The 14,326-nt window shown below is 51.8% G+C and overlaps 1 protein-coding gene across 1 annotated transcript in view; it reads left to right on the top strand.

The window, feature by feature from the left end:
• Positions 1-1,721: 1,721 nt before the first annotated feature.
• The window catches only part of XYLT1 (xylosyltransferase 1), a 334,324-nt gene continuing 321,719 nt past the window's right edge, over positions 1,722-14,326 (top strand). Inside the window, exon 1 of the mRNA XM_021086555.2 lies at positions 1,722-2,271. Within this exon, the coding sequence (XP_020942214.2) occupies positions 1,918-2,271 (354 nt within the window). The 5' untranslated portion in view covers positions 1,722-1,917. The remainder of the gene's footprint in view (positions 2,272-14,326) is intronic.

Raw genomic sequence — 14,326 nt, 5'->3', positions numbered from 1 at the left:
CTGGTGTTTAGATCCCCTTTTGCTGGCATTTCACACTCCCAGTTCAGGGAAGCAGGCTGGCCTCTTACATGGGTCCAGAAAGTCTTCTTGGTGGTCCTTCCCACCACATCATCATGAACTCACAGCAATTTGTGCACATTTCCAAAGTGGCATTGACCTCACTGCTTGTTAATGACTGATGTGTATATCTGGCTCCTCCTCTGGACCCCAAGCTGGTGGAGCGGAGGTTAAGCCCTACCTTTGGATCCTCTGTGCCTCGCCCAGTGTCTGACAGACGCTTGATGATGTTCACGGACCCTCCTTGAGTGGATAAAACAATCTCTTCCCTGCTTCCTTCTCGGATGGATCCTCTATTCCTCCACTTTCTTCCCTTTAAAATTAGGATGAGGTTTAAAAGCACAGTGGTCAAGATGCAAAGCACTCACCCTGAGTCTCCGATGCATAAGCTGAGGATTTGATCTGCTATTGTATTCTGAGTGTTATGTCCTGTCTGGGACACCTACTCCCTCTATCAGCTCACCATGTGCTCAGGGCTGCTGGGCAAGAGGACACTGGGAGGGAAAGACTAGAAAGACTGAGTCAGAGAAGGCTGGTGATGAAATTTGAGTCCGTTGGGGTTGCCAGCTTAAACCCTCATTGAGAGAGGAAGCTCAGGCCCAGGGAGGAGTTCTCCCTGCTCAAGGTCACCGGACAGTCCAGCCCAGTCCAGCCTCCAGTTTAGGAGGCAAGACCAGTTCTCCCAGGAGCTGAGCCCTTTGCGGGCAGGCAGGCAGGCTTCAGGTCGGAGGTGAAGCAGGACCTAGTGGAAGACTGGGGCAAGACTTTGGGGCTTGCAGCATGTGAAGGATGAGAAACTCCACTGGGTCTCTCCCTTTTCCCACTAGGGCACGTGCTCGCCAACTGGATTTGGAAGTCTCCTGACCCGTTTGTCCTCAGGGATCAAAGAAATGACTCAATGAAGCACTTAGGACATCATTGGCACTAGGGGGTGGGGTATGATTCAGGAGTCATCACTCACGGATTCTTATTTGTGGCCTCCTCCCTGCCCCTTCAAGCCAGGGATCTCGGGATTCAGGGATCCACCGCTTGAGACCCTTCCCTGGCTCTGACACTCCAGACACTTTTTTCGCGTCTCCACCTGCCAAGCAGTCTCTGTGCCCAAAGAAGACACCTGGACCGCAACTCCGGGGCGGGGAGGCGGCTCCACTCAGCTGCCTCGTGCTTGCCTCCCACATGGAAGGCAGGATCTCAGGACCCCTGGAGCTTCCGACCTCCCCTTGATCCTGCGCGGGCCCACCCTCACCCGAAGCTCCTCAGGCTTTTCTGCCCCTGCCCGGCCTTCTCTGCTGCGGGGACTGTCCCCCTCTCCCCCACCCACTCCGGCTCGCGTCCGGGCGGGTGTCGGTCCCCTCCGCTCGCCCCCACCCCCTTCCTCTCCCTCCTGCTTTTTCCTCCGTCGCTCCGCCCCCACGCCCCGCCCCTCTCCGCCGGGGCCCGCGTCCCCCCAGCCCATTCCCCATCCCGCGAGACCCCCTCCCTCAGAAGGGGGTGTGGGGAGGGGGAGCCCCGCGGCCTAGGCCCCCGCCCTCCCCGCGCGCCCCGCCCGAGCGCGCGCGCCCGCCGCCCCCCTCCGCGGCCTCCGGCTCCCCGCCTCCCCGCCTTCCCCTCCTCCTGGTGACGTCCGGGTCCCTGCCCGTCTGAAAACTCCGCGCCGCGGCGGTGGAGGCGGCGGCGGCGGCGGCGGCGGCAGCGGCGGCGGCGGCGGAGGAGGAGCACCGGCGAGCCGAGGAGGCGGCGGCGGCGGCGGCCCGAGCGGGAGCCCAAGCGGCAGCGGCGGCCGCGGGAGCCGCGGGGAGCGCGGGGGCGGCCCGGAGCGCCCGGGGTCCCCGCGCCCCGCTCGCCCGCCGCGCTCCGAAGATGGTGGCGGCGCCGTGCGCCCGGAGGCTGGCCCGGCGTTCGCACTCGGCGCTGCTCGCGGCGCTCACCGTGCTGCTACTGCAGACGCTGGTCGTGTGGAATTTCAGCAGCCTAGACTCCGGGGCCGGGGAGCGCCGCGGGGGCGCAGCGGCTGGCGGCGCGGAGCAGCCGCCCCCGGCCCCGGCCCCGCGCCGAGAGCGCCGGGACCTGCCCGCCGAGCCAGCTGCAGCCCGAGGAGGAGGAGGCGGCGGCGGCGGAGGACGGGGGCCCCCGGCGCGGGCGCGGGGAGGCGGCCCCGGAGCACCCCGCGTGCAGCAGCTGGCCAGCCGGGGGGCACTGGCCTCGCGGGCGCTGGTAAGATGCCCTTTGGGCTCGCGTCCCGGAGGGAAGGAGGGAGATAGGCGGTTGCGACCCCGCGCCCCCCAGCCCTTGAACCTCGCTCAGGAGACTGGGACTCCCCAAGCCTTCTGGCTCCACATCGCTTTCCCCTGGAAACCAGGATGGGGGTCCCAGCTCAGGCTCACGGGCCGAGGGCTGCCCCCTTGGGGTCTGGGGAAGTTATCTCCGGAGGAGGTGCTTTGGGGGGTTACCAGAGCCTGGCTGGGTTCCTGTCTCCCGTCACTCTCCCTCGGCGCCCCGACTTGCTCTGTGCATATGGGTGTTGGTGCCTCCCTCCCGGTCTGAGAGAGTGGCCGTGCCCGGGACCTTCAGCCGCTGCCTGGGCGGTGGTGCTCACTGCATCGCTTGGGTTTTGGCCGAGCTGGGATGTATACCCCTCGGTCCTCTGCTTGCTGCCTAGTTGTCTTTGCCTGGCCTGAGAGGAGGTCCGAGATCAGTGCCCCAAGTCCTCAGTCGTGCCCTGGAATCCAGATTCAGTTTTGGGTGCCTGGTCTTACTCTGGGTCTCCTGTCTAACATCCCTGGATGCCTGAGACGCATGTCTGCCTCTTCCACGTCTAACCTTGCCCTCTCCTCCGCCCTCTCTGACTTTCCTCGCCCTGCGCTCCGGTGTCAGGGCATGGCCGCAATCTGGGTGTTTGTGTCTGGCCCTCTGTCTTGAGTATGGCTAATTCCTGTCACCAGCTGTGTGGCCGATCACAGCATCACGACTTAAGCTCCTGTGGGTTTACTTTGCCCTCCTTGGGTGTGAACAGCACAGACTCTGAAACTGTGCCTTCCGCAGATCTTCTGGGGCCATCTGAGTGGCTTCCTTCCCTGTCCCCAACTTCTCCAGGGTGCCTTTCACACCTTCTGTGGGCCTGGCTTAGCCCACTCTGCTCGGAGCTCGCAGGGTACGTCCCCAGTCTCCACACCCTGTGGGCGTGAGTGTCTGTCTTGAGGGAGAACGATGTGCTGAGTGTCTGTCTGTTATTTTCATCTTCCTGCCTGCCTAACAGAACTTCTCTGGGGCCTTGGGGACATTATACACCAGGGCGTAGTTTGAGGATCTTGGGCCGTGAATGCACATCTCTGTCGTCTGTCACTTCGGGAGCCCTCACTGAAGGCTGCCTGCTGCATCCGAAGACAGAGCATGATGCTCTTTGCTCTGCTAAACTTCTTTGGAGTCGAGGTGACTGTCTTTGCCAAAGCCTGGCTCTTTGGTGACTGTCGGCTGAGCCAGGGCAAGATGTGAGGCGATGGCATCTCGCGTTGCTGGCTGATCTGTGTGGGTAGCAGGGAGATGTCTTTTCTCCATTTGCGAATGGGAGAGTGGAGTGAGGTTCCTGATAGAGGACCAGAACATTCGGAGTGTCTCTTATTTATAGCAGAGAGTACTCTCAGACACTGCCTTTGAACTCCGGGAGTGAATAGTGATGTGTTTGGGCAGAAACGCAATTAGAAGTTCTTTCTGGATCCCAGAGCCCTAAGGGGAGGTGGTGTGGGAGGGGGTTCAGGACGTGCACCGTGAGCCCACAGAACGAACCCACGAGGATGGACACGGAGGTGTGGGGCTGTGCATCTGGGGTCCAGACAGCCCTTAGGAGATGCCTTTTCAGTGCACATCCCACCTGTTGAAATGAGTGGAGAGTAGGGAGGAGGCCCTGTTGGCTGCTTTCCTCCTGGGCCTCTGACATTTTGAGACTTTCGTCCACACCTGCTCTTTGCACGTTCAGTGCTGTGTCTCCCTCTCTCATCCCCCAGCCCAGATGCACAGAAGTTTGCAGTTGGGAAGGGAGGTGGGAACGTGGCATTTTTCCTTTTTTATTCCTTTTGGAATGCCAGTTCCAGCCACGGAGTTGCTCTGCTTTTCGGAAACTGCTTTCCCTGCAAGTTCAGTGACGGTGCCCCTACACACATCTCCCAGGGTCTCCATTTCTTCTGATAGATACATATATTTCTTTTTGCCTTTTTTTCTGCACTCCTCCCATCTTCGTGGTTGTCTTCCATGCTGTTGTTCACTGCGGTCTCTCCTGGATTTGAACTTTTTCTGTCTGTCTCCTCTCTCTTCCTGTCCCCAACTCATACCCTCATGCCTGGCCAGATCCTAAAATCACAGCACAGACATGCCCTGTGGAGCGGGGGTCTGTCCCCCTCTAGCTTCAGCCACCCAGCCCCTGCCCTTCCATGGAGCTCAAACAGACCAGAAGGGGGCAGGCTGTTCCCAAAGTCCGGTGTCACCGGAGCTGAGGTTGCAGGCGAGGAGAGGACCAGACCATTTGGCAGGCCAGGGAGGCCCTCAGAACATGTGGTTTGTCTGCTGACCCTGCCAAGGCTGCCAGCCCGTGATGCTTTGGAGGGAGATTCGGGAGTGGAACATTAAAACAAAAAAAATTCCCCGTAATTTTCCAGATGGCTCTCGTAAAGAGCTGGCGAGGCACATGCTTGGGAGACGATGCTTCGTCTCTGTGCTCTGTGGAGGACAGGGTGGGATGGGCAGTTGTGGGTCTTGGATACAGAGGGACTGTGGCTCTGGTGGCAGTGGCCGAGGGTGTGTCCCAAAGAGTGTCAGGTAGGCGTTGTGTTCAGAGCCTTTTCTAAACTACACACCTTGCTGCTGCCTTGCGGCCACCCTCCCAGACCTTCTGCATTGAACCTTCTCTGTTGGGAGAGCTGCACCCCAGTAGAAGGACCTGATTGCATTTGGGGTGCATTTTAAGAAGCAAAGGAAATACACCCAGATTCTCAAGCAGACAGAGCCCGAGAGCGTGCCGGTTGGCGCGACGGACATAGCCATGAAAGATTTGCAAGCTCCCCTTTCCTTTCGTCCCAGACTCTTTCGCAGCTCTCGTGTGAGTTAGAATTATTGGGTGGATTGCATCTGAGTTCTGTGGCCGTGACACTCACTCCTTTATTGGGACTCCAGTAAGCTGTGACTTTTGCTGTCATCTCAGGATGTAAGAAACAGATGGGCTTGCTTATCAAGGGAGAGAAAACACCAAGGAGCGTGTCAGAAAGATCACACTAAGGGTTCTGATGCCGTTTTGGAGAGAATGAAATCAGAGTGCTAATGTGTGTGAATGTAAGGAATGTTTATTTTCTTTCCCTTTGCCTCCAGTGATCCTCTTGAAGTCCTCGAATTTATTGCTTGTGCCCTTAGATAAACTGTTACTCAGTAAGTTTCACTTAAGAAACCTAATTTTTTATTGTCTTGACACACACACACACACACACACAAACACTCTCGCTCCCTCTCTTAAAGCAGAATAGGGTTTCTGTGTTGTCTGACCCCTTTCAATTGTTGATTTTTCTGCAGAAATTCCTCATACTTCACATTACTCGGATAACTCAGGACTTTTTCAGACACTGGCAGTGACTTTGAAAAATTGGTTCACTGTATCCAGATCGCCTCTGGTTCTAACAGCCTCAGAGGCATAGCTTTTCTTTCTATCCAAATGTTTTGAGACCAGAGAGAACAGAGGGTATTTTATTGAAGGTTCATTTTTCTCACACTTTCAATGGAGTTTTATTTTGCTTGAGCAACGCATTACACTTTGCATACAGAAATATGCATCACTGAACAATATTTATCTTACTGCAAATGTTGCCATCTGCTTAATCATGTACTGGAAAATATTAAGTAAAATAGATAAATAAAAGTAGAGATTATTATTTGCACATATACATATATTCACTTTCCTTCCAGTCTTCTTACACTTTAGACATCATCTCTAGTTTTATCAATTTAAAAAAAAAAAATCTTTCGGAAGGTTGAGTGACAAATGTGTGCTGTTTTGCAAATAGGAAGCCAAAGCATGAGTTTGTGTTTGCTGGGGATTGTCCAAGTTAGATCCATGGTCTTAATAGAAGAATTATTTTGAGCTGGAGCAGATATCTGACATCTGTGTGTGTGTGTGTGTGTGTGTGTGTATTTCCCCAGAAAACAACATAGACTTAAGGATATCTCTGTACTAAGGGTCTGTCCTCCCACCCAGAGCTGTTTATGAATAGCGGGGCCATAAAGCTATATGCGGAAAGACTAAAGTGCACGGTGCCGACGTAATTGGACTGCGAGGGTAAAGGCTGCCCTGGTCTCTGTTGTGGATTAATTCTGCCCCGAGACTTGTCCCTTACGATAAAGCTCACCCTTTCCAACCCTTTTCATCTCCCATTTCTATTGCCTCTAGTCCCTGTCTGTCTGAAGCCAGGGAGAATACTTTGGGGGAAATTTTAAAAATCAACAGGGATGTTCCCATTGTGGCTCAGTGATAACAAATCTGACTAGTATCCATGAGGACAAAAGTTCCATCCCTGGCCTCACTCAGTGCATTGAGGATCTGGACTTGCTGTAAGCTGTGGTGTAGGTCGCAGATGTGGCTCGGATCTGGCACTGCTGTGGCTCTGCCATAGGCTGGCAGCTGCTGCTCTGATTTGACTCCTAGCCTGGGAACCTCTGTATGCTGCAACTGCGACCCTAAAAAAGCAAAAAAAAAAAAAAAAAAATCAGTAGAATACAAGTGCGACTTTGACAAAACTCAAGTTCAAAGAAAGGGGTGTGGGAACAGGAGAAAAGTCACCAGAAACCTGTGCTAGACCCCAGCACAAATGACAGAGGCCTCCATTAACCACCCTTAGGTCTGCCACACTGAGTCAGATCCCAGCCCTGTTCTTGGTCTCAGGGATCCTGGGCAAGCCACTCGGACTTGGTTCCTCTGCAAATTTGGTTCTGCCACCTCCTAGGGTTATGTGAGGATGAAATGTAATGATATGTGTGAGCCAGTTTGCGCCTGGCACATAATAAATGCTTGAATGTGAGCTGTTGTTCTTAAAAAGAAACTCTTAGTATGTTTGGAAATAAGCAATTTTTCGCAATTATTCGTTTTCCCCAAGCCAAGTAGGGTTTGAGTGCAGTCCAAGGCAGTAGAGTGCGTCCAACTCCTTCTGTGTGTGTCAGCCTCGGAGCCGGATGGAATGCGGTAGGGGGAGGGGAACTAACATTTATTGAGTGCCAGCTGTATGCCAGGCATCCTTTAGGTGTTTTGCATAAAAGATGTTATTCATTGCCTGCATACAAAAATAATAATTCCAGGATGGAAGAAACTGTTACATGTAAAATTGAGGCCAAGGACACCTACCTGGCTAGAAATGGCCGGTCTTAGGTACCAATTATGTGGCAGGGATAGTGAAGCCTTTGCAGACCTCTCTGTCTCCTTGAATCTTCCCAACTCTGTGGGAGAAGACTGCTCTTGTCCCCATTTCACAGATGAGGAAACCGAGGCTGAGCATGGGCAAGCGGCTTGCTCTCTGACTGAGATGACAGTGCAGCGGGTACAGCAGAACCGGGATCCGGACCCAGGCTCGTGCTGTTCCAATCAGCATGTGGATTTCAGAGTGCCTTGACTGCGTCCTCCTTTGAAAAACCCTCTAGGCAGCCAGATCATTCTTGAAAAATCCTCATCCACTTTTCTCACTTTCTTGTTCCAGGTTCCTAAAGATGTGCCAACTCTCAAAAAGAAGCAGAGATGCAATTTTTTCTTGAATGAGACCCCTAAATAATGAGACAAGAGTGATGATAATAACAGTGCTGACACCTATGTAGCTGTTCCGATGTTTTAGTCCTTATTTATTTTGTTCCTTCAGGGAAAGCACTATTCTGTTTCAGCAGCCAGCCAGCAGTCATGGTGCTTAACGGAACCAGACCCTGTTTGGGGTGTTTTACAAATAGCAGCCGGTTTAAAATTCGGTCTGCAGTGAGGAAACTGAGGCAAAGGGCTCCGTGAAAAACAGCTTTCCCAAAGTTCATGGTATAAATGGCAGGGCCGGGATTTGAACCCAGGCCGTCTGTGCTCTTCTCCACTCTATTCCACACTTACCCTCTTTTAAACGTCTTGTGAAGGTCCCCAACCTTGGAACCACAGAACTCATTTAGGGAGGCGCATAGGTAATTGATTCAGTCACAGTGCCCAGCCCCAAGGACAGGATTTTATGGTCCAGGAAAAAAAGGTATCACCCTTTAGTGAAATATGCATCGTGCCTACTAGGGAATAATTGAACCTGAACTGCTGAGTTGGCGGGGTAAGGTGTTTGAATTCAGCTCCACGGAGGAGAGGAGGGCAAGACGGGGCAGTGGCGGCTTCCTTGGCCAGACAGCCTGTCGTTCTCATCAGCAGGCCTCCCGCTGCTCCACTCACCCAGCTAAACAGCTCTGCGGTTCTCCCTGGAGGAGCCCACGGCTTGTCCCCAAGAGCCTGGGCCAAGCGGGGGGGCGTGGTATCTCTAAGGACACGCAGTCCGAGTGTCCTGTGGGCACTTCCTTCCTTCCGCCTGCAAAAGAAACTACCCGTTTGCCCGCAGATGCTCAGCAGGCCGAGCCCTTCGGATTCCTGTGGTTAGGGTTGCCCCCTCCCCCATCGAAAGCCACAGCCTCAACAAAGGAGGTGGCAGGGACTGGGGCGGGTGCGTGTGTCACCTTAACCCCTTCAACAACATAGAGAGCCAGGAGGTTGGCGTTCTTGGTATTCGGGCCTGGGAGCCCAGACCTGGCAGGTTGGGGAGAGGAGGAACTCTGAGGGCATCCTCACGTCTTTTGGGGGAGGGCGAAGTTCCCCCCCTTCAGGGCCCTCTAAGGACGCCAGAATGGATTTGTTCTGTGTCAGGCTTGGTTTGTCCCAGCCAGGTGACTCCTGGCTTATCTACGCATCTAATCCAGGCTAATGTGCCCGTGGATGCTAATGACAAGTGTGTCTCCTCCCCAGGAATCCTGTGCTGTAATCCTTGGCCACAAGTCACATGGTTTAAGCCCAAAGGAGTTCAGCTACTGGGGCAGAGAAATTGATGCAAATGTCCCCTACCCAAGGGGTACAAGCATTGTAACCGTGACCCTGATGGTGGGAGGAGGAGGATCTCTCTCTGTACTGAATTCTTACCTTGCACCAGACACTGTGGAAGTACTGGGAAGATAGGCTCTTACTGAATCCTTACCGTCTCCTGCAAGTTGGGGACTATTAGTCTTACCTCTGTTTTACTAATTACCAGTAAGAATAGCAAAGCAATAAGTTGGAGGAAAGTTAAAGAGCTAAGAGACAGTTGGACTAGGAACTGAAGATTGGTGGTGACTCTAAAGGTTGTGATCTTGGTCTGTACCCAGTTCAGAGTCAGTCAGTCCCTTGTCCCTCAGCCCCTGCCCTCTCTCCCCTCCCCCTTAGCCATCCATCCATCCACCCATCCCCCCACCCATTCATCCATCCATCCACCCTCTGCTCCAGCAGTGCCCAGCCCTGGGACTGCCTTTGTGAACAAGACAGCTGTGCCCCCACCTTCATGGAGGTGAGGGTTAGGGCCACGGCTTGTCCACAAAGTGCTTCCTCTTCCATTCTAGCCCATTTCACCCCAGAGTGGCTTCCTGGACACAAGAGAGAGGTGTCCTCTCTACAGGTGGGGGCCAGGAACAGTGAGATTCAGGAGGCTTGAAGCCCCAATCTCTCCCACCCCCAAACTACCAGACTTGAGGCCTAGACTGCTTCATTCATGGGGTTCAGGTTCATCTTCTAGCTAAATAAGGAGCCCAGAGATGCACCTGGAGATGAGGTTTGCAAGGGGAGCAGGTGGTTGGAAGCTGTAGGCCTAGGAGGTATGTCATGTAGTGTTGGGTTGGGGGAGCAGTGTATGGCCTGGACACCTGCAGTACAAGGACCTTCCTACACCAGGCACAGCCCTGGCTGATGACCCACGATCCCATCTTCCTTCCTGATGCAGCCTTACCATAAGCGATGTTTGCAAAATGGGCCCTCTTGTGATCATAGCCTGTGGGTAAGTTTTGCCCACACGGTCTTCAAAAGGCAGCAGAATGTAAGGATTGGGACGGAAGACAACGTGGATGTAGATGTTTGCGATGCCTTTAAAAAGTCATGAGATCTGACAGCACTGGGTCTTTCCTCTTGTCCACTGGCCAAGCTGGGAGGAGCTTCCTGAGATGCTCAGGTTCCTAAGAGCTCCCCCCAAAACTCTTCCTTCACCTATGATACCTGACTGGGCCCTGGGGGCTGTTAAGTTTTCAACCTCTGCTTGGATGATCTCCATGTTAACTGTGACGAGCCCAAAATAAGTGTCTGTGGTCACTTTTGGGTGATCCCTGTGGGATTTATTCACAGCACTTCTGTACCTTGACTGCCTTTGCCTGCCCTTGGGCGTGATGGAGGTTTCCTTCCTTCTCTCTCTGCCATTGGTATAAGCCCAGAATATGCAAATACTTGTAAGCATTAGGCTATTGCAAAGTCTGCGTCCTCAAGAAAAAATAGAATCAGCGTGCATTCTGCAATTTGGTCAACTGGTTTCCCCTTTGTTGGGGGTGTGGGTAATATGCTTCCCTTTTCTGTGCTTCTCACCACCTTGGGCCCCAATAACATGTGTTGGGATGTTGTGAGTTGTTGAAGAGCTGACTGGGGTGGGATGGGGCATGGGAGAGTGGAACATTCTGGAGCATCCTGGCTTAGGTTCCGACTCTGGCAGGGAGGAACCTGATTTTCCCCTCTTTGTGTCTTTTTGGTGTTTGTGCCTGGTAGTGCTCATGGATACCCCCTCACTGAGTTGTGAGGATGTAATTGGATATACAGAGGAGCAAGTTTTTTGAGGCTCAGAAACCCTGCATGAATATAAGATGGGGCTCCCGTCTTTAGTCTTGGGGCAGAAGCAAGTGGGAACAGGTTGACCAGTTGGCGGTGTGTCCCTTCCGTCGCCTTGTAATTAATCCTTGGGGGATGAGGAGCGAATGAGTGAGTAAAATCCACCAGAGGTTTCCCGCCCACTCCTCCATCTGCCCATTAATTGAACAGTAACGTCTGAGTGCCTGCTGTTTATCATGGGGCAGAGCATGCGGGAGAAAGACAGCCCTGCCTCGCCCTCGTGGGGTTTATGGTCTGGAGGCAGGATGACCCCCAAACAAACAAGCAAACATATTTTAAAAGTATCAAATTGTTGCAAATGCAATGACCTACAGTTGGGATGCTGAGAGAAGATAAGAGGCTGTGAGTGAGGTTTATTTTTTAATGGGGTGGATTAATTTTATTTATTTCTGATTGAGGACTTGTTTTTATTTATTTTTATGTTTTTGTTTTTTGTCTTTTTTTAGGGCTGCTCCCACATCATATGGAAGTTCCCAGACTAGGAGTCGAATTGGAGCTACAGCTCCCAGCCTGTGCCACAGCTATGGCAATTCGGAATCCGAGCCGCGTCTGCCATTTACACGACCATTCATGGCAACGCCGGATCCCTAACCCATTGAGCGAGGCCAGGGATCAAACCCGCATCCTCACGGATACTAGTTGGGTGCATTAACCACTGAGCCACAACGGGAACTCTGAGGACTTATTTTAAATGGACATCTTCTGCCAGAATAGCTCCACACTGACCCCAGGAATCCCAGTGTAAGAGGCACATGCATGTTGTATATACATCAGGGCTTGAAGCCGCTGCATGGACAGTCTTTATTACAGCAGGTTTTAGTGAAGTTTCTACTCCTGTCTGTATAGAATTTATTCATCTCCTAACATTTGCCTGGACTTTAAAATGTTTTTTAACTAAAACATATACACTAAATTGCTCATTCTTCTAAAGGTACAGCTTGACGAATTTTCACAAACTCAACACACCCAAGTAACCCACACTCAGACCAAGAAACAGGGCAGAAACAATTGCACCCATCCTCTGCTTCTTGGGGACATTTGAATAAACTTGTAATAACTGTATATTCCTTTAAATATATAAATGTAATCAGTCAATCAAAATGGCCGTGTCAGGGCTCTCATGGCCTCGCATGCCTGTAAAGTGACATTTAAGTAAAAGAAGTTCCTTAACATATTGTCAACCAGGATTGCTGGCCTTCCTTAATCCGTAGAAGTTGATAAGAGGCCAGACAAGAAATTCAGGCAAGGTTTTCTTTGGGGCCCCTGCTGCAGCAGAGGGGAGTGAAAACAAGCAGCAGCTCCCTTGCAGGCTTCCTTGTGGGCTCCCGAGGGACGTGAGCTGGTTCCTTATAGGGGGTGAGGGGAGGGGTGACTTAGGTGCTTTGCCCCTCCTCTCCCCCCCTTGGTGGTTTTCCTGCTCTGGGCTCTTCAGAAATGGCAGTTAGGTTTTTGGTCTTTTTGTATCTTGTTGTCCATAATTTGTTCCAGCCGCACCTGCCCACAGTTGTTTTTAGCCCCTGTAGTTCCTTTGTATTCTGTGGCTCTTGGAGAACTTTGTCCACCTGCAAGCACTGCTGCAAGGGTCTTGGGTCCCCGCCTGTCTCAAACATAAGTGCCTATGTGATAGTCTCTAAGACTCTAATTCTAATTGGAATCCTGACCTCAGTTGAGATGTATGAGTGACAAGGGGGTGATGGGATGACGAGGTCTATTACACCTTGGCTGAACCAGTTTAAAGGTACTATGCGCTCCTGGTACCCAGCGGTGTTGTTTTGTTCTGAAGTTCACGTGGAAAGGTTTCAGTGAGACCTCAGGAGGAATGGGGCTCGGGTCCGTTTGAGGGCCCATCCCAGTCGTGGGCTCCCCTCCGATGTGCTAGGTGGTGGTCTGGTTGCTCCTGTGGTTGTGGGGTTCCCCAAGCCTGTCGTAGGGGCTTGGGTCTGGACCCTTCTCATCATCTCTTGGCTTCCCGCTGAGTTCCCGCTGCACGTTGACTCTGTGCTCCTGTCTCCCGTGTGTTGGACATGAATTAATCGTGATGAATGGATCCCCACATGGGCCCGTAATGACTACATTAACTTAACCCTGAACCAAGACTCTCCCGTCAGAACCAGGCTAACAGAACCGCAGCACGGCTGGAACAAGCAATTCAAAAGGGCAGTGGAGACAACTAATCATTTTATAATGAGCAAGAGGAGAAGCAATAAAAAACAGTCCAAGGACGGCATGATAATTTCCCAAAGTCTTAGCACTCAACCAGACTTATGTTAATAAAATAAACAAATGTTTTGGGTAATGGAGAGCTAATGTATACATTATTTAAGGATAGTATTAAGACCAGATTAGATGGATCAAGTAATACAGTGCTTACCTCATTAAGCATCCTTTCTTTGGGGATGTGGAAACGTGGCTCTCTCTTTTTTTCTTCTTTCCTTGTGAAATGGCGCTTTATTAATTAGAGATGTAATGGGAAAGTTGGTTTTTTTTTTTCCCCCCAGACTAGTGGCTGTTTTCTGTTTATTTTTTAATGCAGGGCCGTGCTTTGCAGATGTTCTCTTTGAAATAAAAGCCTATTCATTGTGTCTCTTCCTCTTTCTTTTATCCCCAGCTCAGAAGGGGCAGCTCTTGTAAAAGACACAGAGAACCCTGTTTGCTTGTCATCAGGCGTTACCAAAGATGCCTTGCCTGATGGAAAATGCCCCCAGTACCTGCTTTTTCTCAGCGTCCTATGGAGGCATAGTTTTTGAATTGTTACATCTGATTCCCTCTTGTTTAGAAGATGAGGTGATGACAGCGAACAGCAAGGAGGTGGCCTTGGGAGGAGGCTCCCGGAGGCTAAGAGAAAAACTGGCCTGTTTGCAAGGGGGCGTGGACTGGATTATTAACTCCTCTTAGGTCAAGAGGCTGACTGCTGTTTGGCTTTCTTTTAGGGTAAAAAATAAGTCACGTGGAGGAAACAGACTCTTTATTGTCGTGAGCAGGTATCATAAACCCCCAACAAAAGCAGGCGTGAGAAAAGTACCTGCCGATGAAGGGAACCGGGTTTTCCGTGGGTTGGAGCTGGGCTGTACTGATGCTGTGATGGCAGCAGAGAGATTTCTTTCCCTTCTCTCTTTTTTTTTAAAAAATTAAATTACTGGCCAACATTTTAAAATCAATGATTTCAAATTAAAATCTAATTTGGAGTTCCTATTAAAACTTTTGAATTTCTGGCCGCTATTCCCAAGAAGATAATAATTCGAGGGGGGAGCTAGAGCTACCCCTTTACATGTGGCCCTGCTTTTCATTTTGCCATGGAGCCCACCAGTCTACCTTGCTTATTTGTGTTTCCTGCAGGACTGCTGTTAGGAT

Source organism: Sus scrofa, chromosome 3 (assembly GCF_054392235.1).
Source record: "Sus scrofa isolate SSC_HxYL_T2T_F1_AM1 chromosome 3, Sscrofa_HxYL_maternal_Yorkshire_Landrace_v2.0, whole genome shotgun sequence".
NCBI lineage: Eukaryota > Metazoa > Chordata > Mammalia > Artiodactyla > Suidae > Sus > Sus scrofa.
The sequence above is the reverse complement of the archived record's forward strand: the minus strand, read 5'-3'. Positions and strand labels throughout refer to the sequence as shown.